The sequence below is a fragment of the Lagopus muta genome, chromosome 3, assembly GCF_023343835.1.
Source record: "Lagopus muta isolate bLagMut1 chromosome 3, bLagMut1 primary, whole genome shotgun sequence".
Classification (NCBI taxonomy): domain Eukaryota; kingdom Metazoa; phylum Chordata; class Aves; order Galliformes; family Phasianidae; genus Lagopus; species Lagopus muta.
The window spans coordinates 58,437,657-58,461,156 of NC_064435.1; the positions used below are offsets into that span (position 1 = coordinate 58,437,657).

Here is a 23,500-nt window from a genome sequence, read left to right on the forward strand (position 1 = left end):
TAGTATAAGCCCAGGAACTCGCCTTTCCTTTCGCGTCGGGGGTGCCAAGCCACCTGTAACTAGGGCATTGCCTGGAACAGGTGCTTCGGCGGCTGCTGTCCCTATGGAGACGCAGCGGCGGAGTGCGGAAGGGGCAGAGGAGCTCTGGATCAAAGGTTGTCCTCTCGGGGCTTGAAGGGAGCCGGGTGACGAGGGCATACTCGTTGGCGGCCACTCCCCGCGCTGCATCAGTGTTTTTTTAAAGGAACGCATTACAAGGGGGAATTCCTGGGAGGCGAAGCCCGTGAGGGCTGCAGAACAACACAAACGCCGCAGGGGCACCGCAGAGACAAACCCTCCCCCCCCCCGCCCCCGCTCAGTCGGAGACCCCTCGGCTTAAAATCGAGAGTGGGAAACCACCATCAGAACGGGGTCTTGTGGCCGGGAAGGGCAGACCGGTCCCTGGGGACGGTGGGATCTGCCGGGACGGCCGGCAGATGGCCCCCGTGGCCGCCGGGCTCTCCGCAGCGCCGGGGCCGGGGGGAAGGAGGGGCCGGCCCGGATCGCAGTGCCCTGGCGGGGGCGGGCGCCATGGCTCCGTGAGGGCGATGCTCCCGGCGGGCGCGGGCGGGCGGCTCTCGCGAGGTGAGCGGGGAGGGCCGGGGTGAGGGCTCCCGCCCTGCTGCCCGCTCCTCCGCCGCTGGGGCCGGGCGGGGGGAGGCGGGCGGCGCGGAGAGACCGGCAAGGGGGAAGGAGGGAGCCTCGGGGCGGGGGCCGCCCGCTCTCCCGCCCTCCCTCCCGCCTCGGGGCTGGCCGCGGGCGATTCCTCCCCTGGAAATGCCCCTCCCGGCCGCCGGGGCGGTCGTGCGGCGCGGAGGGAGCGGGCGGTGAATTGCCCCCTTCCCTCCGTCGGCGCGCACACACACAGGCGCAGGGCCGGCCCTCCTCCCCCGCCCCGCGGATTTCATGCTTGCCTGGCTCTGCGGAGGGACGGCGCGCCGCTGAACGGCCCCGCCGGGCAGCGCCAGCATGGCCGAGGAGAGCGCCGAGCTCCCCCGCGAGCTCATCGGTAAGGGCCGGGGCCCGGCGGCGGGGCGGGGGGAGAGCCGGGGGCGGCCGGGCTGCGCGGAGGCGGCTGGCGGGGGCTGCGGGGAGGCCGGGCTGCGGCCCTCCAGGGGTCCCCACGGGCGGGGCGGGGGTCCTGCGGGCAGCGACACGCGTGGGAGATCTCAGCCGGGGGGAGCCGCGCTGGCATCGGATCCCGGAGCCTCGCAGCAGCTCTTTACAACGCTATGGAGGCTTTACGTTTCTTGTTTAATTCCCCCTGGGCATTGGCTAGTTCAAAACTCCTTTTTTTTGTATTTTTTTTTCCTGCATATGTGCGCATACGAGAGGCTATTTGTTATTAAAGTTTCATGGCCGCATGCAAACAGCCCTCCCGTGCTCCATGGTGTATGCTGAAGCAACCGTAGCTGCTGATGGGGATCTCCTGGAAATGCTGTCATCGCTGCTGGGAGCTCTCAGCACACGGATGGTTGGCAACCGGTGTCATACGGGGATAACGGGTCTGCTGCGGCTTCAGGACCTGATGTCACCCTGTTCGAGTGTCTTTTGGTTTTAGAAATTGGGTTGCCTCTTGAAGTGCAAACTGAGAGTCTCACCTGGGGGGGGGGGGGATGAATAACTTCAAGTGTTGCCTTTATGGCAGATGGAAACAAATTTATCAGGCAAGGAGGTACATGTTGCATTGAATACAGTTTTTACAAGCATCTCCTCCTTCATTGACTGTGTTGCTTTGACATCCATGGCTTCAGTCAGAGAGTGCTTTTGCTGGGATACAGTTGTAACACTGACAAAACACTGGTGAAAATCCACTTGCAAAGTTACAGTTGTGACATGGTAGTACTCGTGGGTTTGTACTGTGCCCCTGTGCACCACAGGCAGGGTGCAGTGTGTATTACAGAAAAAAGCAAATCGGAAGCATCCTTGAGCATTGTAACACATTCCATCCTCTGATGGCCTTGGGCAGTGGTAAAAAATGCCCCCTCACCTTGATCCTGATGCCCTGTGTTCACCCACCACGTTGTCTGCATGCTATGGGGTGTGTGGATCTGTTTGTGTGAGCAAGTTTGATTTCCTGTAGCATTTTGGTATGCACGTGTTAAAAGGCAACTTTATAAATAGGCTTTTGGAAATAACTCTGCTATGAGAGCAGGACAGAGGCTACACCTTAAGCCTTAGTGATAATGTGTGCAGAGGGGGGGGAAGGACAATGCGTGTTTAACTGGGAGCAGGAATGTCTGAGCTGCAGCTTTTGTTGTTACTCACTTCCTGTGTGACCTTTGTCAAGTAACGTTGGTCATAGTCTTTTAAAAATAAAAGAAAATAATTTAAAAAGAATCCCCCTGTTCCCATTGGCTTGCCCAGATCTGCTCCTGCGAGGTGCTGGAGTCTGAAAGTAGTCACTGGTGTAGAAAATGAGTGAGCACTTGAAACTGAGAGCCTTGACTTTGTATCTCTAGCACCTGATCTGACAAAGTACTTTGCAAGTCCACCTACCTCCAGTGTGTACAAAATAGTTTGCAGCCACATGGGAAAAAAACTGTGAAACTTAAATCTCAGAAACTTCTTCAGCCCTTTCAAACAGGTACAGCCTGGCACCTGGCTGAGCCCCAGACCTTTCCTCTCCCCATCACTGCTTGAAATAACCACAGAACCAGGCGAGAGGAAGTCTCAGAACACAGCTCCCACTGTCGGGAGGGAGGATAGGGTCGGACTTTCCCCTGGCCCTGCTACCTGACTGCCTGGGAAGCTGGCTGCCCAGCTCCCTACCAAGCCTGAGAACGCTGGCAGCCTGCCATGGGCTGCCTTCCTGAGCTGGCTGCTACTGAGGAGCTCTTGTTTCCTGATAGGAAAATTAAAATTCTTGGGGAAAACATTTTGATTTGGCAGAAAAAAAAGTTCCTTCTGGTGGACAGTCACACCGAACAGGCTTATTTCTGACCTGTGCACCCTTCTGCCCTGCAGGCAGGGCTTCTAGACTTGATGTTTGGATGAATGCAGTCAGGCTATCAGAAGGAAATTGTGCAGGAAAGCTGGAATGCTGTAATTAAAAGCCCCAGGAAGAGCCTGCAGTCTTCAATTTTAGCTTTTCAACTTTAGCCTGTCCAAGGGCGAAGTGTGTGCACCTGGGAGGGTGAAGAGTTGCCTTTGAGTATTTTCCTGTGGCAAATAGGTTAATGTGTTTAAAAGATTTCTTGCCTTGTATGAGGGTGCTGGGTAGCAAAACATATGAAAGGTGCCAAATTGGCTCTTCCAGACAAACTCCTCTGTTTATCTGCTACTTATATCAGTGTTAGTCATTTCTGACATGATTCCATGTGTATGAGTTCCCTTCAGACCAGGGTTCAAGTCTTTAGGGGAAAGGCTTGTTCATTTGGTACTTGGCACAAACGGTCTGTGTGTGTGTATGTCTATGCGTGTGAAAAATTATGGCAATTAATGTAAGTTTGTTGGCATCGTTGTCATTAGGAGTTGGGCTGAGACCAGGGCTGCCTTGCACAGCACCCATTGCATAGCTGTCAGATGTTGGTGGCTGGGAATTGAATCTTGAATGTGCAATGCACAGAATGTGCCAACGCTTGGTTTTCCATCAGCTGACCCATTTAGCTCCCTGATAGTAACAATAAAGGGTAGTATTTCAGTAATACAAGAAGTTAATTGGCTTCAGCAAGCTTTTCAGGTATGAATAATAGCAAGTGAGGAATTTGCTGTATTTTCTCTAGGCAGAGCTAAGCAATGCTGGGGCTTGTCTTGGGAATGCTTTTGATGTGTAGAGCTGGAAAGAAATACAGAATTGTGTTTAGAATACTGGCATATGAAATATCAAATCCTTCCATAATAGATGTGAATTACTGTGTGGATGATGTACTTCTTAATAAAAGTTGTACTTGCTTGGTGGTGGTTCATACCGTTGCACAGGCGTAAGTGCAAGAAACATAGCTGTGGGTCTTCCTGAAAATGTGACTATGAAATCAGTTTCCTTCTTACGTTGACATGGAAAATATTTAATTAATGTATTTTCTTTCAGAAAGCATCAGGGATGTTATTGGAAGGAAAATCAAAATTTCAGTCAAGAAGAAAGTAAAGCTGGAAACCAAGGGAGACAAAGTGGATAACAAAATATTGGTGAGTACAGTAGATTGGTTCAACTTGTGGAGTAAAATCCAGCATCTTTCCAGAAGGCATTAATATTTCTCTTGAAAGATTCTTTGATTTTTTTGTGTACTGTTAGATACACAACGTCACTTCTTTTTTACTAGTTTGTGAAGCAAGTTGGTGTGCAGGCTGCATGTTTATCGCTGGTTTATCCTTCATAGTTAGAGCGTGGTGTGGATTTATGTGAAGATTAGGTGTTACTAGAACCTGATCTAAAATCATCTGCTGCCTTTGCTGGTGAGGTTTCTTGTTTACATCAGTAAGAGTTTTGAGTGGACAAGAAATGGGAAAGGAAGTATATGGAATTACTAATCTTGTGAGACTTTCTTGAAGTTGTTATGCAATGAAGAATGACTGTAAAGTTGTTGTGCTTCTAAAACTCAAATGGCTATTTATACTTTTCTAGTATTAAGTCACTATCTGCATTTTAAAAGAAATGCTTACTGTGTGGGATCCTCCATTGTCATTCCTAAAACTAGTGGGGGAAAGTGTCTAATTAATCTCACTTAAGTATGCTTTCCTGTTTCATCAAGAATAGTTTTGCTGTCCTCTTTTGATAAGGAGAAAGCTGCAATAATGAGCTGGTTTGCGTGCATACTGTCTCAGATACTTGGATATGCAAAAGGAGATAGAACTTCATTTCTTCTTTCTTCTGAAACTGCTCTATCAGGAGAATAACAAATGCAAATAACTACAATACTTTTTTTGTTTTGTCATTGGACCTTTGTTAGAGATTTTAGATACCTGCTCCATGTTGATAGTTTGGTTTTTAACAAGAAAACAACATATTAATCAGTTCTAAATTATCTTCGTAAAGTATGAATTTCTTATTCAGGGTTGATAACCGTCTGTATTTCAGTGAGAGTAGCTACTAAAGGAATTTAAAATATTTTCTGCTTGGTGTCTACCCATATTATTTATAGCTCCTGAGTTAAGTTTGCTTCTGTACCGGAAATAGTTGAGGATGTGAATGTTGATTGTTCATCTTTATTTACTTGAAAGCCGTGTTTACAGGGAAGGCTGACAGTTTCACTGAAGCAGTAACACTTGATTGACTTCTTGATTTACACAGAATCATTATTGATATCAATAGTGAAATACATTGTGGCAGTACGGTAGTACTGTTTTGACCTAATGGGACCAAAAGAATGTCAAGCTTTGAATCCTCAGTGTAGCATCTGAGGTATGTGCTATTCAGTGGTGAAATGCCTAAATGTGATGAGTCAGATCATTTTTTTCCCTGTGATCTCCTAAACTCTCAGGTGGGAGACTTTAATCTTTTATGGCTAGAAAGGTACTGAAAGGGAAGGAACCTCTTTAAGGGGTTCTCAGCTTTCTCGAGTAGCTCTTGTGTGCTTGCATGCTACCTTCAGCGCACAGGATAAGCCTTTCAAGGATATGAAAGAGGGTGTTGTCTGGTAGAAACATTTATTCTTTGATGCAGCCATGCAGAGGACTTGTATTGCAAGAAAGGAGAGAATGCTTTCATGGTTAGAGAAACTGACTGTTGACTGCTGGGGGTGGATTTCATTTTCTTCTGCTATGGAGTCCCTGTGTGAAGCAGTACAAATCACTCTTTTTTTTTTTTTTTTTTTTTTTACAACATTTCTTTACCTATGTATGGTTACTTTTATTTTATGTGGTTTTCTTTTCAGAAATGCTGAGTGTCCTCTGCAGTGGCTGAAGCCAGTGGAGACTGTGGTTTCTTTTTAGTACAGAATGTTCTCTGAGATGCAGGGTGATCTGAAAAAACGATACCAGCTACACCTTGAGTGTCTTACATTAGTGGAGACTTTGGTGTTACTGTGTCTAGATATTGTAATTTCTTGTCTGTGACAGAGGAGATGAACCTTCCTCTCCTCAAAAGATTCTGAAAATAAACAACCTTGCTTAAGAAACATGGAGGTGCTTTATGATAAACACCACGGAAAACCACACAACAAAATGAAGAATTCTTGCACTCCAAGCTAGGATTTAATGGTATTTGGCAAAAAATACATATGGCAGCACATTGTCCAATGCAGATGAAAGTGAATACTGAGTAGCTGTGCCTTGAGTGAGCGTGTCAAGCTGAATTAAGTGTTGGTGGCAAAAGCAATTCACTAATTAAACTCTATATCCTTAAGTGCATGCATCAGGCTGCTCAAACATGACTGTGTGGACAACCTTCACGCCAGTGCTTCTTGACTCCTGAAAGCTTAGCTTTGAGATGTTTGTGCTCTTCTTAGCAAGGCCTCTTGAGTTCATGTGTAGCAATTAATTGTTTTGAGATTTAGATTTAAATTTTAATAGTAGTTGAGTGTTTAGAAGCAAATTAACCAGCATGCAATGGATTCCACACTTAATAAGTAGAAAATCCTGTTGCAGTTGGTCTAGTCAACGCCAGCACCGTGGTGGTATGCACTCAAGTCTTTAGAGGAGGTTGATCACAGAGGCTCAGTGATCTCTCATCCTTCCTTCATAAGTAAATCCAGCAACATCAGTGACACTTCAAGAAAAGGAGATTATTTTTAAAAGCCTGTGCTTTGCATGTAGCTGTAAGAACACTTGACCTCTTGCCCTGTTCACGATGTATTCAAGATATAAAGTACTAGAATATGGATATAATCATACACTTCAGTCAAGTAGACCTGCTCTAGCAAATTCCTCTTAATTAAGATGAAAATTGGAATCTGAGACCAAAGAAAAAAAGTGAGAAAAAAAAAAAAAAAAAAGAATGCTGCTAAAGATGAAGACTGTTAAGATGGTGAAATAGGTGAATGAAGTCCATGCCTACCTTAAGATAGCTTTAGAAACTTTAGGATCTCAGATGTAGGTGCCAGAGATTTGAAATTATGACTTGGGTGTTTTGAAACAAGACATATTTCTCACTCTGCATAACCACTTTGCTGCCTCAGTAATCTCATTTTGCACTTATTTGGTTTTTCAGTTAGTCATAATGATACAAACCAGCAAGACTCTGAACTAACTCTGATCTGTGATGTTGTCTGGCCACGGAGATGGAGGCTACAAACTGGTGTCTAACACTGAAAAAACAATAACCAACTTGAAAAACCAATGGCCAGCTTCACTGGGCTTCTGATGAGTCCCCAAGCAAATAGGGTGAAACCACAGCCCTACCCAAGTTGACTTTCTATTACCGGAGCAGCGAGCTCCTGCTCCAGGTCAAGGCTTTAGCCAGCCATTTGCTAGCAGCTAGAGCCTACCTGTGCCACCTCAGGGTATGCACAGCAGCCAAACCCCAGCAGAGCTCCTCGCACACAGCAGTAGTGGGCTCTGTGTTTTTCCTGCCCAAGGAGAATGCTGCTGCAAGACTGGTCTGGTTTAAGCCACAGCTGATGGGTGTGTAGAGGTCTAAGTTGTAATCTGAACACTGTTGGTTCTGTTTTGGCGCCATAAGGAATCATGCATGATGCCCTGTCCATGAGAAAAATGTGTTTATGATGTTGCTTTTTAAGCCTCTGTGATTATCGGATTACTACCTGCAGACAATCTCCAGTAGGAAATTGGGCTTCCTGCTTCCAGTGTGCGTGGTGCTACTCTTTTCCTCTCAAAATCCAAGGTATCTGTAGTGTTTTGATGAATACTTCCCACTGCAGTTTCTTCCTATCAGCAAGTCATTGAAAAGTGGAAATTGTAAGGCAATATAGTATGTCTGATCAGCTTGTTATAAAATACTTCTGTTTTTAGGAGTGATTCGTGATGGACAAATATTCCAAGGTACTTCTTATTTTTATTCTGCCTTATTAAAAATAAAACGGAATAATTATGGCCTAGTTTCTTGTAGATTAGTTGTGCTTTCCCAAATGAATCTCATACATACAGCAAACAGTTACATTCTCTGTATGGCTGCTCTGTTGTGATTTTGTTTTTGTTTTAACGTTTCCCTAACCTTAAGGTCAGGAGAGTGTGATGTGATATAGTAACTGAGAGCACTTTATTAGGAAATCCTGTTGAGGAATCTCAGTTACATTGCTGCCCTCAGGTCATTCATGTTCTCCTTGTTAAAATATTGCGGTGCTACTTCTGGAACCCTGACAGTTGCTTTGGCAGGTGGCTCTCCTTGAAATACTCTGTATGCTCAACATGGGTTTACTGAGAGTAATTCATACGTCCTTGTCACTTTTTTGGGGGACGTATGTTGCCAAAGACTTTGGAAACAAAATTCCTGCTTTACTTTTTCAAACAGGTTTATATTTATTGTGTGCACATGGTGAGATTTCATGGTCTACATTTGAAGATTTGCTGCTAAAGAGTGAAAAATTATTATTATTATTATTTTTAAATATATATATATATATATATATCTGTATTTACTTTTAAAGGATCAGTTATGGCCCTCTTGAGCACTGTCCATGTGGCGGTGCAAAGAACCTGGCTGAATTTATTGAAGCAGCTGAATAAAGCTGAGCTGCTGTGCCTGTTCAACTATAGGGATAGCAGTCTCAGAGTGGAGGCAGTAATATTCTGCAGAGCCAAAACTATTTTGGGATTAAAAGCTCTGGCGCTTGTTTCCCGTTGCTTATCTTTTGTCGTGATCCATCTATAGTTTTCAGTCTGAATAGAGATGAAATTCAGTATCCAAGTAGGAGCAAGAGTAAAAAAATATTCACTTCTATTGAATCACTAAGATGTGAAGCTTACAGGGTAGTCCAAGGTTGGTTTTACATAAAACGTGTGTTATCTTGTGCTTTATGTCATGACAGCTGGTGTGTGAATATGATCTGCTGTATGGACATTCCTGTAGAATAATGAAGTTTCCTCTTCCAAGCCCACAACACTGAGTGTTATGACATATATCTTAAGTGTGTATTTATAAATATGAAAGGAAGTAGGTGTTGGTACATCCCTCATGTCAGGAAATGTAAATAAAGCAAGAGAGAGTAATAAAAAAAAAAAAAGTGAAAATTTATTTTAATTGGTTTATAAGATGAGTCTTAAAACAATTGAACTGTGACTGATTGCTGCAGAAAACTGAAATAATAAGAATGCTACTGGAAAGAGAACGTACGAATCCAGTTGCATTATTATGCAGTTAATTTATTAATGCAGTTGTATATAAATTTGTTATACTTAGTCCCAAAATAAGAATTTTTTAATAAACTTGCCCAGAAATGAATTTTTAAAATAAATCTACATACAAATCGTACACTGATCCATAATGCCTGGGAGGTTTTACACACTTAACATTCTGATGTGCTGATAGAACACGCAAAAGTTAAAATCATCCTTGCTGAGAAGCTTCCACTTCTAGGAACAGAATCCAGAATCAACCAAGTGGAGAGAAATGGTACCCTTCCCTGTGGGTTACTGGGGCTGGCAATTGCAGTTTCTTCTTCGGTTTCTCCTGATGGCTGCTACTTGCAGTTTTCCTTCTCTTCCCCTTCCTTATTTGTAACCTCTCCCCCACTGAAAACACATACTGCAGGAAGAACCGTGTGTCTTGCGTTTAAATCAGTGTTGACACACTTGAATAGGTTTTTAGCATTATAATAGGAATAAACTGTGAGGTAGTGCTTGGGCATTCTGCTCCTTTCCCTCAGGTTTGTCTGCCTTAAGGGTAAGCAGTAATCTACTCTCTAATTAAATTGGCCTTTGACCAAAGCGGAACAGTCCTTTTTCTCTGGCTACCCAAGCAAAAATGCAGATTTTCCACAGCCCTGGCTCTTCTGTGTCCTTTTGAGTGCAGCTCTGCCCCGAGCTGTATGCTTTCTTTGACACTTGATTCAGGCATGGAAGATTTCTTGCACTTTGAGAGTATAGTGCATTCTTATATTCTCTGTAATGTGTGCTTTGGGAAGGTAGAATTATGACTTTATCAGAAGATCAGCTTGCTTGCACTTGACTTCTTTAATTCTGGACAATTGGCACACCTAGAAAAAGGTAAGAAAAGGTGACTCTGCTTCCATTGCCGGGAAAGCAGCTGCCTTTGTTCTGTCTCAGGTACTCAGCACCCACCTACACACAGTGTGTAGTATCCTTATCTGTGCTCTGCAAGGAGGGAATATAAACACTGCCTCAATCTTAGTGGCTTCTGGTTTTCTGTTCACTGCTCTCAGGAAGACAGGACTGGTAGGAAGGACTCCGCTGTGGCTCTGAATGACACACAGGATCTTTCCTTCTATCAATTTTTCATAACCCAATAAAATAATCTATTTTTTTTTTAAACCATCATACTCTTTCTATTTCTTTTGCTGAATATATAATGTACCAAAGTGGTTTGCTAATGTACTTTTGTTTCCAGAGTGCCTGACTCCCTGCCACTGTAATTTATGAAATGCAACCTTCCTAAGTGAGGATTTGCATTGAAATCTATGAATAAAAGTGGCAGAAGAGCGAATATTACGCATAATTTCCAAAAGCTTGAAATGAAAAATATAAAATGAGCATTAGGGTCAAGTTCTTGTCTTTGTCGCTCTTCACCAATGATGGCTGTTTTTTTCAAGAAAGAAGGCTTTGGGGAGCTGGGGGGAAGAAATAGAGTATGTGTTATTTGGTGGACCAGTGTAAATTCAAAAATCTTGTCTATGTTGTTTTTTCTCTCATGGCTTGCTTTGTCTGCCTTGTCTGGAGATTCTTACTCAAAGAAAAGATTTCTTGCCCATGAAATGTGGCTCACTTTATTGTAAGCAATGTGGGGGATGCAGTGAGCTTAAAAAAAAGACCACAAGGTCTGCTAATTGAAAAGCCAGTGCCATGCATGGTGAAAAATGCTGTCTGTTGCTTGAGAGCCCCTCTCTTTGGCCGTTGTTGTGGTGGAGGATTTGGGAACATGCCCAATTTGTCTGATGATTAAAATATTTACTTGGGATCACCTACAGTTCTACTGCTTTTTTTTTTTTTTTTCTCTTTTCTCCTGGCAGAAGTAATTTAAATCCGTGTAAGATAATTACAGGCCAAGTATGTAAAATTATTTGTGAAATGTAATTGCTGCTAAATGTGCTTTGTATTGCTACCGCAGTCCCCAAGCTGATTCTTGCCCTCGTTCGTGTCTAATAGCTCCCTATTTCCAAAACACCCCCTCTGCCACAACTCATGATTGATAGCTTTTTGGTTAATGATGGATTCCTTAATTTGAACATTTAAGATGATGAAGTATAACTATGAAAATTTAATTACAAAAGGCAGGGTCTGATAACTTTGCATTCCTGAAACAGCCTTACTGAAATTAATTGGTTTGCTCAGGTTAGGGGGAGCCAGGGGAGCAGAACAGGGTCCAGCTATGTGCAACTTGGGGCTTTAACGTTAGTGTATTGCAACAAGTTTCTGCTGGTTGCTGTAAAATGAGGAGAAAAGGGCGCAGCTGAAATGCCTGCAAGATAGAAACCGAAAGCAAGTGAGGAGCAGTTTGTACTCGGACAGGTGATGTTCCTGGTTCTTCTTTGCACAGTGACTCTTATAAAAGTTGAAAATCGTGGACGTTTCTTATGGCGGTTGAATGTTCTGCAGCTTATTCCCTGGGCTGATAGATGGCATTTGAATCCCTGCATATTGTAGAAGACCTCTGTGACAGGACAATAGGCTTAAGTGTGTATGAGGGGATGGAAAACAATTGGGTAGAGGCTGGGCCTGGGTCTATTTTCCCTTTAAGAGTTCTCTCCTGCATTGCTTTTTTCATGGGGTGGCTGTAGTTGTTTCTTTGCTTTTTGGATAGGCCAGTGGGTACATTTAACTCTTTCCCCTTTCTTCAGTTAAAGCAATGGTTAGCAAGAAACACGCAGCCTGTAAAGTAGGCAGCAGTGCTTTTGGGCTCATTGAAAGCTCTCTTAATAGCCACTGCTTAGGAAGCTGAGGCCACTTGAAGCAAGCCATTTCTATTTCATGAATGTTTGGAAGAAGCATGCCAGAGACACGTGTTTATGAAATATGCACTTCAGGCAGGTGCCTCTTCCTCTTGACACATCCTCAGTTCTCTGACTGAACTGCATCCTCTGCTTGTACATTAAACTTTGACAATCGATCATATTTGTAACCCTTTGTGAACTTTTGTGGATTTGAGCTAAGCTATCAATATCTACTTAGGGTTGGAGTGGAAAACAAGAGGGTAATGTAGTTGCTACAGAGAGGTTTCTAGGTAGATCTGATTAGGGGAAATGAATGGCTGTTGACCCTGATCTGAATTGGGAGATGGGGCATTGCTATGTTTGTTTAGGGCTGACCTTTGAATAAAATGGCTTCTATCTCTGCCTTCGAGGCTACTAGCAACTATTCATACAAAGGGGAAAGCTTACAAAGGCTCATCTCCAAACAAGAGCTTGAGCCTGGTGCTTAAGAATAGTACTGTCCTTTACCCCGAGATGCAGCTGGAGGAGCCTTAGTGAAGGTAGGCAAAGGTAGGTTGATGTTTGGGCTTGTGGTGCAGCAAGTTTCAGCTGAAGATCTTCTTTTCTGGTTTTTATAGTGTAGCTAGTAAGCATTTGAGGAAATGCTAACTTTGTTAGGCATTACTGCATTAATGAGAAATAATTACTAATATCTCCACAAGGTTATTCATATTGCAAATCTAAACTAGATTTTGTTGAAGCATGTTGCTGTGTGCTGTGTACACTTGTTGCATGCTTTCTGGGTATCTTTATTTTCCCTTTCCCATCTCCCTCCTTGCTGTTCTTCATCTTCTCTTCAGGAGATTCCAGGAAACTTTCCTGTATGTGGATTGCTCGTAGAACTCATGCTTGCTCTTCAGCTTGCCCCTGTTCTTACACTAGCATCCCATTTTCTCAGAAGTGCATTTCTTTTCTTCTACTTCCTTTCCTCACCGAGATAATGCCGATGTATTTGGAGGCATGTGTATTCCCACAAATACAAGAATGATGGACATAAATTAGTGTTACTGTGCTAAAGAAAGATAAATGACTGTTATCAGTTTCTTCTTTGTTTTGTATATGATTGCACATGATACTACTCATATAGAAGGAACATTCTCTGCTTGGTTGTTCCCAGGTTTCATCGATGTTAGATCTATGTTACTTATGTCGTGGGAGCAGTTTGGTTCATACCTGGCATTATGGGCTGTTGATATAATTTGGCTTTAGGCTCTTCCTACATTTGGCAAAGTAGCTTTCTTTGATTTGAAAAGGAATAAACACATTGTTAGCATCTCAACAGGTTATTACATAGAATATGCAAGTCCTGAGGGGACAAAAGGCAGTATGATGGCTACAAGTCATGCTTGGCACTGCTCTTTCCATCTCTCTAGGTAGATGAACTGACGTGTTTAAGAAAAAATAACACCAATAAATAGGGCTGTAGTATAGCATGGCAATTTAAATGCGATTAGCTGATGATGTGGATAGTTCCACAGCAGTCTGATATCTTATAAAAAAAAAAAAAAGCTTTAAAATTATTTTGTCTGTGAATAGAATGCTGAGTTGCCCAATTTTTACAGTTCTCTCTTAGCTTTGGGAAGACATTTTCTAAAATATTTGGTAATGCCAAGTGATTTAACTGCTTGTGCAATCTGTACCATTTCCTTCACAAAGGATTTCACAGCCGCTCTTCTGCCATTTATATGCTTACCCCACGCAGGCAAATACGCAAACTGCAAAGCAAAGCTGAATGCCAAGTGTTTGCAGGTTTCTGTATAGGTATGTCAACTCCAGATTTGAAAAACAGCTTATCTGGAGAAGAGCAGTGGTCAGTCTTTAGCCAAATCCTAAGAGAAGTCTTCAGAAATAGCCTAATCCAATAGGCATATATGTTTCAGTTGGAAACTGCTGCTGGTTTTTGCCTGCTCAATACTGTTAAAAATGCACAGGTCTCAACTCTTCAAATTTACATATTCAGATTAGATTTTAGGTGGCAGTAGGATTAATGCCAGCACTGAAAACACCTTGCTTTTTTGCTGCCTTAACTGTGATCTTTTATCAGTAGACAGATTTATTAAACTTAGTAAATGCTTTTTGTAAGCCTTTGAAATATGTTTTTGCCCCCTTAAATAATGTGAAAACAGCTCCCAACACAAAAGCTGAGGATTGAGTTTGTTTCATGTGCTGTATCTAATGTAATGCTATCCTGTTGAAGTCCTTCCTGTAACACGATTAGATCAATGTGCTGTTGTTTGTATGTGCGTGAAATTGTGTGAAATTAAAATCCTGCAGGTTTTTGTATGGTATTCATTTATCACAAATGTAGCCTTAATGCAATTTCAGTAGGTCTTTGTTCAACCTGAATAGTTAACAAGTTTGCCTAAAATAGATTATTATTCTATTTCCCTGTATTTTTTCTGGTCCTTTTTTGGGGGAGGGATGGGGGAGTGAGGAAGTATGCATCTTATTTTTCCTTCCTGGGGGTCTGTATGCTCTTGCTATACGGAAGAAGTTGCAGACAATTGTTTGAAATCAAGACTGTACTTAAGAATATTTGCATGATTTAAGGAAGCCATTCTGCCTGGTTCCAGCCTTCCACTGCTCCCCAGGACCTGATTTGTATGTTGCTGACAGTGCTTCTCTCTTTAACCATTAGCCAGCAGTAAGCTTGAATGGAGGTTATTGCACTTGTGTTTGATGCAGAACTTTAGGTAGGGACCTCATTTCCTTGCCTTCCCAGGTGCTGCTAGCGTGGATACCAGAGCTGCATGCTGCTGCTGTTCTCTGGCTGAGTAGATAACAGTGTGTCAAGCCAGGTGCATGAATCTGCTTGGTGGTGCTTGACTTCAGGACTGGATGGGAACAAGGCATTTGCTAGCTGTGCTGCTCTCAGAGCACCAAAAAAGTGAAGTTGGAGAGTTCTATCAGAGGGAATGCGTTTTCTTACCATCCAGTTACCATATACACACCCTGTGAGAAGCCAATACTGGAAACATTTTTCCAAGCAATCTTCTGAAATAATTTCTAAATAATTTCTAAAATAAATAATAATAATAAAATATTTCTGATTGTGCAAAAGGGGATATACAGTCTGAGGGAATGGCAAAAAGGAGTAACTTTTTCTGCCTTCCTGTGTCACAGGTTCTGAAGTGGTAATAGCAGCTTTTTCTGGAACATGGAAGAAGTGTTGGCACAGACATCAGACTTTCAGCCTGGCAGGAATTAAGCAAACTGCTTTATTGTTCTTGTGCTTTTGTGTTCTCTTGAAATAAGTTTTTTCCATGGATTGAGCAAAGGGTTTGAGTCCAAGTAACCTACCATTCTCACAGGGCTTTAGTTCTCAGTAATTTCAGACCTGATAAAAGGCTGTAATTTCAATACAGTTTTTTGTTTACACCATTACAGTTAAGTTTTTGTGGGTTTCACAAACTGCATGGGCTTTGTTTCTGTAGGAATACCACTGTGATAAGCTAAGCAAGTTGAGAGAGAATTACAGAAGAATATATAGGACACCTGTGGCAGAGAACAGGCAGTGCTCCTCCCTCTCACAAAACCGTGTTTGAAGCTGTTCTTTACCTTTGAGATCCTGTACTCTGCACTAATCTTAAAATAATGAAGTATGCTGACAAAATCCCTGAAACGTGTGGGATCTAGATGTGTCTTTGGAAGGCTGACTGATTTGGCAGAGCACGGATTTTACCATCTCGTGTCTTGAAGGACACCGAGCTCTGTACCTATTGGTATCAGATGGCACTTCTTGGGGTAGCAGAGAGTTTTCATAATTGACCTTCGGATAATCTGATTGCTTCGTCTAGTAGAACAAAGAAACAAACAAACAAAAGTCATAGAATATCCTGAGTTGGAAGGGAGCTGTAAGAATCATTAAGTACAAGTCCTGGTTCCAAGTTAGGAACATCCAAAATCTAAACTCTATGAGAGCAGTATCCAAACGCTCCTTGAACTCCAGCACTCGGGGCTGTGCCCACCACCCTGTGCTGCAGACCCTTTCCCTGACCCCCAGCTGCCCTCCCCTGACGCAGCTCCATGCCATTCCTGTCGCTGTCACACAGAGCAGAGCTCAGCGCTGCCCCTCTGCTCCCTGTGAGGAGCTGCAGCTGCCATCAGGTTTCCCCTCAGCTCCTCTGCTCTGCTGAACAAACACAGGGACTTCAGCTGCTGCTCATGCATCTTGTCCTCCAGACCATTCGACATCTTTGTAGCCCTACTTTGGACATTCTTCAAAAGTTTTATGTCTTTATGTGGCCACGTTGAATCTGTCCTGCCATCTTTTTAATTTAGCCTGTGGAAATCCATTGAATACGGATCTGCCATGCTTCTGCAGTTTCTGAATAACCCAGCTGCTCTGTTACATTGAACTGTGTCTGCTTAAGGTGTGACCAAAACCCGATTCTGGTTTCTTAGCTCAAAGTCTCTCAGAGTGCTCTCAGGTGACGTCTGGAGCTAGGTGTTGCAAGGTGAGGAGTGGATTGGATTGGACTGGATTGCTCTGTTTAGGGCTTTGTGCCCTGCCTGAAGGTTAGTGGGTCTGCTGCAGTGTGATGGATCCAGGCAGTGAGACTGGACATTTGGTTAATTCTTAAGGCAGTGTGCATGCACTGACATGAGGAAACTTAGTATCTTGGATATGGTAGCCTCTGGCAGTAGCATTAAGCTCCTCTATTTGTTTTTTCTTCTTTTTTAAAATTTGTGTCTAATGGAAAATCTGTTCTGAGCTGATTTTAGTATTACATGGAGGTAAAAATTCCCAGCGGTTTTCAGTTATCAGTATACCACTGTGTGGCAAGATTGCTTTCAAGCATCTGAAATGGGGATATTGATGTTTTCCTCTCCTGTAGGCAGAGTTCATGCGTAAAATTAATGTCGAGCTTCTGAGGGTGTTTAATAACGACCCCTCCCATGAATGTATACCGATGCACATGATGTTATACCTATTGGTGCTTAGATTGTACTGTGTCTTAAAGAGCCACTTTATTACATGTTACTCAATAAATGCACATATATATATATTTCAAAGTTAGTTACAGTCTTATTTTATTTTAAGGTCAGTAGAGTAACCAAAATGAGAGGCAATAAAATCACCTGAGCTCAGCATGTTGTCTCTTGCACTGAGGTGATGTTCAGCTGCTAGGTGGTTTCTGCAGACAGTGTGTCTGCAGGTTCTGCATTGCCTGTTTGTTTCAGCCAGAGAACACCCCTCTGCCAACACATGCTGTGAAAAGCCTGAGCCCTGGCCCATCTTCTGTGCTGCTTGTAGCTTTATCTGCTTCGTTATTCATTATTAAATGCATACTTGACAAGTGCTATAAAATCCCTTTTGCTCTGGTTGAACCCAAGAACTGTCACTGAGAGTCTGAAGAGGTCATTAATTTTTGTTTAATGCAAATGCTGTGTATTTCTGCTTTCCACTAAGTGCTCTTCACAACAGCACACTTAAAAGACTGATAGATTCTCCCTGAACGGTCCTCTAAGCAGTGGATTAATGTAAGAATGAACTCCTAAATTTTTCCAGATTTCTATTTAACACAGAAACATGAATACCTTATGTTTGAAAATGTTCCTGAAGGTCTGGTAATAAATTAGGTCCATGTAAAAATGAGTGTTCGTGCTATGCACTGTGTGTGTTGATATAAGTCCTGCTGTATTAAAACACATTGAAAGCATTCTCCATTAACACAGGCATTGAATAAAACTAAAGGGCATGTTTCACTAACACAAACCACAGGGGTTCAAGTTTTCCAAAATTTTAATCTTGAAGTACTTGGTTTAAACATGTTCTGCAGTTTTTTTGGTTTGTTTTAAACTTTGTGATTAAGTAAACAAACAAATGCAGGCTTTGTTTTTCCTTCTTAAACTCTGTCTTATGTAAGCACTGACTTGTCTTTCTGCTTTTATTAAGCGTGTTCTGACGCATTTTTATTATGTTAGAGAGAGTCCTTTTATTTATTCTTTCTTGTAGCAACATTCAAATATTTTGGAGCTATGACTCTACCTGGTACTAACCCAAGGCACCAGCTTTTCCTCTAAAGGGAGAAGAACAGAGATTACAATTTGATAAGAAAATAACTTTTTAAATGCAGACTTTTTGGTGATGAATTTATCCTGGCTAAAGCTTCCAAGAAAATGTATGTATGTATATATTTGTTTTTAAAACATCAATTTTGAGACTGGTTTTTTTTTTTTTGTAAGAATTTTCTCTTGGGTCAAGAGATGTAGCCTCGGGACTCCTCATGTGATTGGATATAACAGCAGCAGTGGCCTGGAGACATCATTTTTACTGTCAGAATATCTAAGTGGGGGAGAGCTGACCCTTCCTTCTGAAAAGAGCAAAGAAGCAGACAGGAGGCTGCTTGGAGAGTATTTGAAAACAAGGCCAAGGAAAGGGAGATCAAGGCCAGAGGAATTACTCGCTGCACAGGGAGTTGCCCTCTTGTTTTCTGTACTAAACCGACTTCAGCTGTGAGCCATGTCCTTCTCCACACAGCAGAAGGCCTTGGATGGAAAGGCACATCTCCTTTTCTCATCAGGGGTCAACTTGTGTCTCTGTAATTGGGCAAGCAGAAGCTGAACAGAAAGTGATGGAACTCAAGTGACTTTGGAGGACTTGGTTAGGGTACACACTGTGTGTTTTTATGGCCCTTATTAGTGAAGACATCCAAGGAATTAAGTCTACCCATGCCTCAGACCCTTGGGTTTTATCCAGTCTTAACTGTGACCATCTTAGCTGTTTCTTAGTTTCATTTTACTTGGCCGAGTCCTGGTTAAATAGCTGCTGAAATAGCTGTAGGATGGCAGGTGGTGCGCAGATCTCCTTAAAATGCTGTAGACTAGGTGAGGCTCCAGGAAACAATTTATTCTTCTGAGTGATAGACTCTTAGTCCCCTGCCCATCTTGCAGCTGTGGGGCGATTCCTTCTGGGCCGTACTATCTCTTCAAAGAAGAGATGCTTGGTTTCTGGGTAAGCATGTAACTGAGAATCCTGGCTCTTGGTAAGCATGTGGCTGGTGCTGGTTTGGCACAAATGTAAGGAGTACTACCTTTTTATTTCAGTGTGGCAAAACTCACGTGAGTTTTGGGAGATCCAACTGGATCCATGCATGCCATCTGCAAGAAATAACCAATTGGATAAACTTTGTAGTCTTACTTCCTCCAGCTGGCTGAGTGTTTACAAAAATGCCACAGTGTTTTTTTTCTAGGTGGATTTGACACCTCTTCCTTGGAAATCTCAGACACACATGCAGAACCTACTGTTCAGATGCTTGTGTGTGGCTTGATGGATAATTGTTTGAACTTCTTTCCTACACCCAAACTTGCTGTTGCTGGTGTAAATATTAGCGTTTTTCTCCTGCAAAGGTTCACATAGGCAAGGCCCTGCTGTTATTTGTGCCAGTGCTCTTTCAGTAAGTGCTGTCTCTCAAAGATTTCTGGAAGGAGTGTGGGCTTGTGTGAGAATACCAGCCTGTGTTGCTCAGGATGGCATGCAGTTTGTTGGCTTAGCCTTGCTCTCTGAAAATCAGGCTTTGCTGAGATTTTTCTGCTTCCCTTCTGTTCTCCCTGCCATTTTGGTTTCTTTTGTTTGGTTGGTTGTTTTTTTGGGGGGGAGGGAAGGGTTGGGAGAGTTGGGGTGTGGGAAGATGATTGTTAACACATCGAAACTCAAAAATAAAATTTTAGTGTATTTAGTTTAGTGTTTGCTTCAGGTGTTGTTGTATCAGAGTACACGAGGATGGCATTAACTGTTGTTCATGAGTGAAGATTTAGAAATTTGGGACTGTCATGCAATCATTTATAATGGCTGTTTCTAGTGACAGAAAGCCAGAAGGATAATCTGTTACCTCAGGTCATATTGGCAGTCATGTCTGCTGTTGCATTCATTTCTTTGGATTTAGCAGTAATAAAAACGTCTGAACATAAGCTCTGAGAAGTATACTGATAACAGAGTGAATGATAAGTATGATTATTTAATAGCATTAAATACTTATGTGGAGATACATAAAAATCTCTAACGAGCAGCATCCAATAACAAAAAAGAATTGTCAGTTTAAAGTCGCCATCACATAAATCATCTTACACCCATTCACACTGGGCATGGACCTTGAGTCTTCCCCCATACTCTCAAACCAAATAAATGTTTTGTTGTTGGTATGTTGTTTTTTGTTGTTGGGTTTTTTTGTTTTTTTTTTTTTTTTTTTCCTCACCAGTTTCAAAATGTGATTACTTGGATTGAATGAGGAGGATGATTTAGTGACAAGGGGATAAGATCTTGAATCCTGGAGTCATAAATGATAGTGGGAGCTTTCAGCAGCTGTTTATTTTCATAAGAAGGCAGACTCTTTTGGAAAGACTCCACTTACTGTGCAGCTGGGAAAACACATAGCAAGCAAAAACGCAGTTTGAGTTGGGCTTGACAAGCCAACTTTCTTTTTTTTTTTTTTTTTTTTTAATTCTTCTCTTCCAACATGAAGTCTGTGCTTTCATGTAGGTGATTTTGGTGTAGTTCAGTGCCTTCCAGTTTGTGCTTCCCCAGTGAAGCTCTTTCGGTAAGCTCTCCTGCACAAGTGTTCTGTCTTTGAAGGGAAACTCAGTGTCTGTGTGCTGCCCTGATGAGCTGTGATTTCCTGGGGAGTTTAAGGCAGACATGAAGGGAGAGTGCAAATGGGAGGGGGAACAGCTGTTTACAAGGGTGGATAGTGATAGGTCAAGGGGAAATGGCTTTAAACTGAGACAGGGGAGGTTTATGTTAGATATTAGGAGGAAGTTTTTCACACAGAGGTGGTTACACACTGGAACAGGTTGCCCAAGGAGGCTGTGGATGCCCCATCCCTGGAGGCATTCAAGGCCAGGCTGGATGTGGCTCTGCGCAGCCTTGTCTGGTGGTTGGAGACCCTGCACATAGCAGGGGGTTAGAACTAGGTGGTCATTGTGGTCCTTTTCAACACAGGCCATTCTGTGTTTTTGTGATACCCACTGACTAGGACAAATAAAAAGCACTCTGTAGTTAAAATTTTCTCTCTTACACTAATGTAGGATTTTCCTCTTTTTAAAATGCTAATATATCTTAGAAGATCTGTATGATTTGTTTGCACTTAATAGCAAAGTACTTATTTTGCAATGTATTTGTTAAAGAAAGAATGAAGAGAGTTTAACAGATTTTAATAAATAAACGGTATGCAAAGACAAGAGAAAAATATTTGTAGTACTACAGGTCTGCTACTATTTCAAAGGACCTTGAAAATATTGGCGTGTAGCTGTTCTTGTTAAACTAATGTTAGAGGATCTTTCCTTTGAAAAATGTGCAAGTAAAGTCCTGAAAATAATGACTGGAGACGTTAGCATCTGGCTGGACTGAGGTGGAAAGATCTACAGATTCAAGGCAGGCCATAGGAAGATGTTTTATGCTTTGGTAACTGTCTGTGAGTATTTATCCGGTTTTGACTGATCAGTCTGGGATGGGTTTTTAGTGCCAAAAATGCAGCGTGAAAACAACACAGCTTCTGCAGAGGCAGCCCTTGCTCTGTCTTAGTTAAGTAATGGGTGCAAGCTAATGAAACTGTTGTTGGATGAAACTGGAGATTTTCTAACTTGTTAACCACACTATGGTTTGGGGGTTGATTGCTGAAATGGAAGAGGTCTAGGATAAAAGCAACTTTGTGTAATTTAATAGAAGGCAATTTTTATAGAAAGCATATTTATGTGCCCAGGGTGAGCCTTGTCATAGGATGAGAGAAGATGGGCCTTACTGAACGGGCACGAGTGTTGAAGTATTTCATTTCTTTGCGCTTCTTGGTTGTCTGTGTGTGCACTGAATAATCTGACTGACTTTGACTCTTATGAGTGATTATGTAAGAGATTGTTCAGTTATGACTTGTTGAGTACTGGACAGTTTTCCTTGGCCTGGAAACTTTTCCTATATGTGGAGGAATAATAATGTGGTATAATTCTTCACAAAGCTTCCATTTAAAAGGTCACTAATGTTTAAAAATACTTTCAGAAAGTTGTTTGCAACTAACCTTGGGGCTGCTGTCAGAATTATTCTGCTGAGTGACATGAGCAGCACGATCAAGTTCTGTGGGCTCTGTGATAGTTTTCTTTTCAGTGTGATACTGTGCATACACAGCCTCACTTGGTTTGTTCTCTTCTGTAGGGGAATCCATTGATCTCCTGAAAAACTGATGCTTTACTGGGAGGAAAAAACCTATGGTATCTATGATGATGTGGATGTTCTTCTGACTGAGAAAGTGTGACCTAATGTCAAAGTCCTGCCTGGCTTTTGTGGCTTTTCACTTACCTGTTTAAAAAGTAAAAAGTGCTAATGTCTTTGAAATCCCCCCATGTGGGAGAGAAAGGGGGAGAGAGAAGCAACAACCTGTTTATGTTTCTTAAAGAATAAAACCACAGAATAAAACCATAAAAACTTTGAACCATTTCCCTACCCAGGAAGTTCCTTTTTGTTATTTCCAGCCCTATGTGAGAGAGCAGGCTGCTTGCAGTGTGAGGTTTGTCTTTCACTGGTCCTCAGGGGTAAAAGGCTTTGCAGCTAGAAAGTGACTGCACAGTCCTATTGCCTGCTCTGCTTTGCTGAGGTATCACAATGGCAGGAGGGATGGACACTGGAGCAAGCTGAATGGACTGAGGCTGCTGCAGGACACTTTGCCTTGCTAATGTCAACTAAAGCCAGGTATCAAACCACAGTGTGGTGGAATAGCTCTTGGAAGCTGGAACTAATCAGCTTTGTAGTGCCAAGAAGGGAAAAACTGATTGAAATGTCCAGTGCATTTCCTCTCTCTCTCCATCCCTGTCTCTTGGATCTTTTATTTTGTTAGCAGTTGAAGCCTGTGTGCTGAGTATTGAATGAATGGATTATGCTGCACTAGTGTTAGGTGGCTAATGAGCCTCATTTTTAAAAGACTTTGCAGACTGCCTTGGTTAACCCAGCTGCTTTTTTTTTGGAAATTCTTGCCTTGGCAGAAGGTTTTCCACATGTATGAAGAATGAACAAATAAACCATTGCACAATTTGCAATTAAAAAGGAGGATGTAAGGAATGGGAGGTTTTGCAGGAGATCAGAAATTGCAGAGCCAAGGGAAACAATTGCTCAACATCACTGAGGCCCCGGTGATGCTTCCTGACTTTCCTTTGTGTAGAGGTCTTGAACAGAGTATGCTTCTGTTTTAAATATCATTTTTCTTCTAGAAGCATCTGGGATGTCAAAACATAAGGACAGGTTAAAAATGCCAGCCAAAGACCACCCAAATGACTGCCTAAGTTGCAGGAGTTGAGATTTCTAGCATGTTTGCTGCAGCTGGTGTCTGCCTGCAGGCCTGCTCTTACCTCTGGGAAGCCCTGGGCAACTCACCCAGTCCTGTGCAGTGCTGCTGCATGCTTTATAAGCTTCTATTTCAGCTTGCTGAAGAGACCACAGCTCAGCCTTTGCTAGTCCCTTGGACAAGATGAAACCTGTGAGATGTTTAGCTGGCTGA

The 23,500-nt window shown here is 42.5% G+C and overlaps 1 protein-coding gene across 6 annotated transcripts in view; it reads left to right on the plus strand.

Annotated features, from left to right (window-relative positions):
* The first annotated feature begins 523 nt into the window (after positions 1–523).
* CARMIL1 (capping protein regulator and myosin 1 linker 1) overlaps positions 524–23,500 on the plus strand; it is a 173,275-nt gene continuing 150,298 nt past the window's right edge. For 3 of the 6 annotated variants that reach the window (XM_048938947.1, XM_048938951.1, XM_048938949.1), the window contains exons 1-2: positions 768–1,048; positions 4,070–4,167. In XM_048938947.1, the coding sequence (XP_048794904.1) occupies positions 1,009–1,048; positions 4,070–4,167 (138 nt within the window). In that variant the 5' untranslated portion in view covers positions 768–1,008. Of the gene's footprint in view, positions 625–766; positions 1,049–4,069; positions 4,168–23,500 lie in introns of those variants that run through there. The other 3 variants (XM_048938948.1, XM_048938950.1, XM_048938952.1) reach the window with 3 other exon arrangements.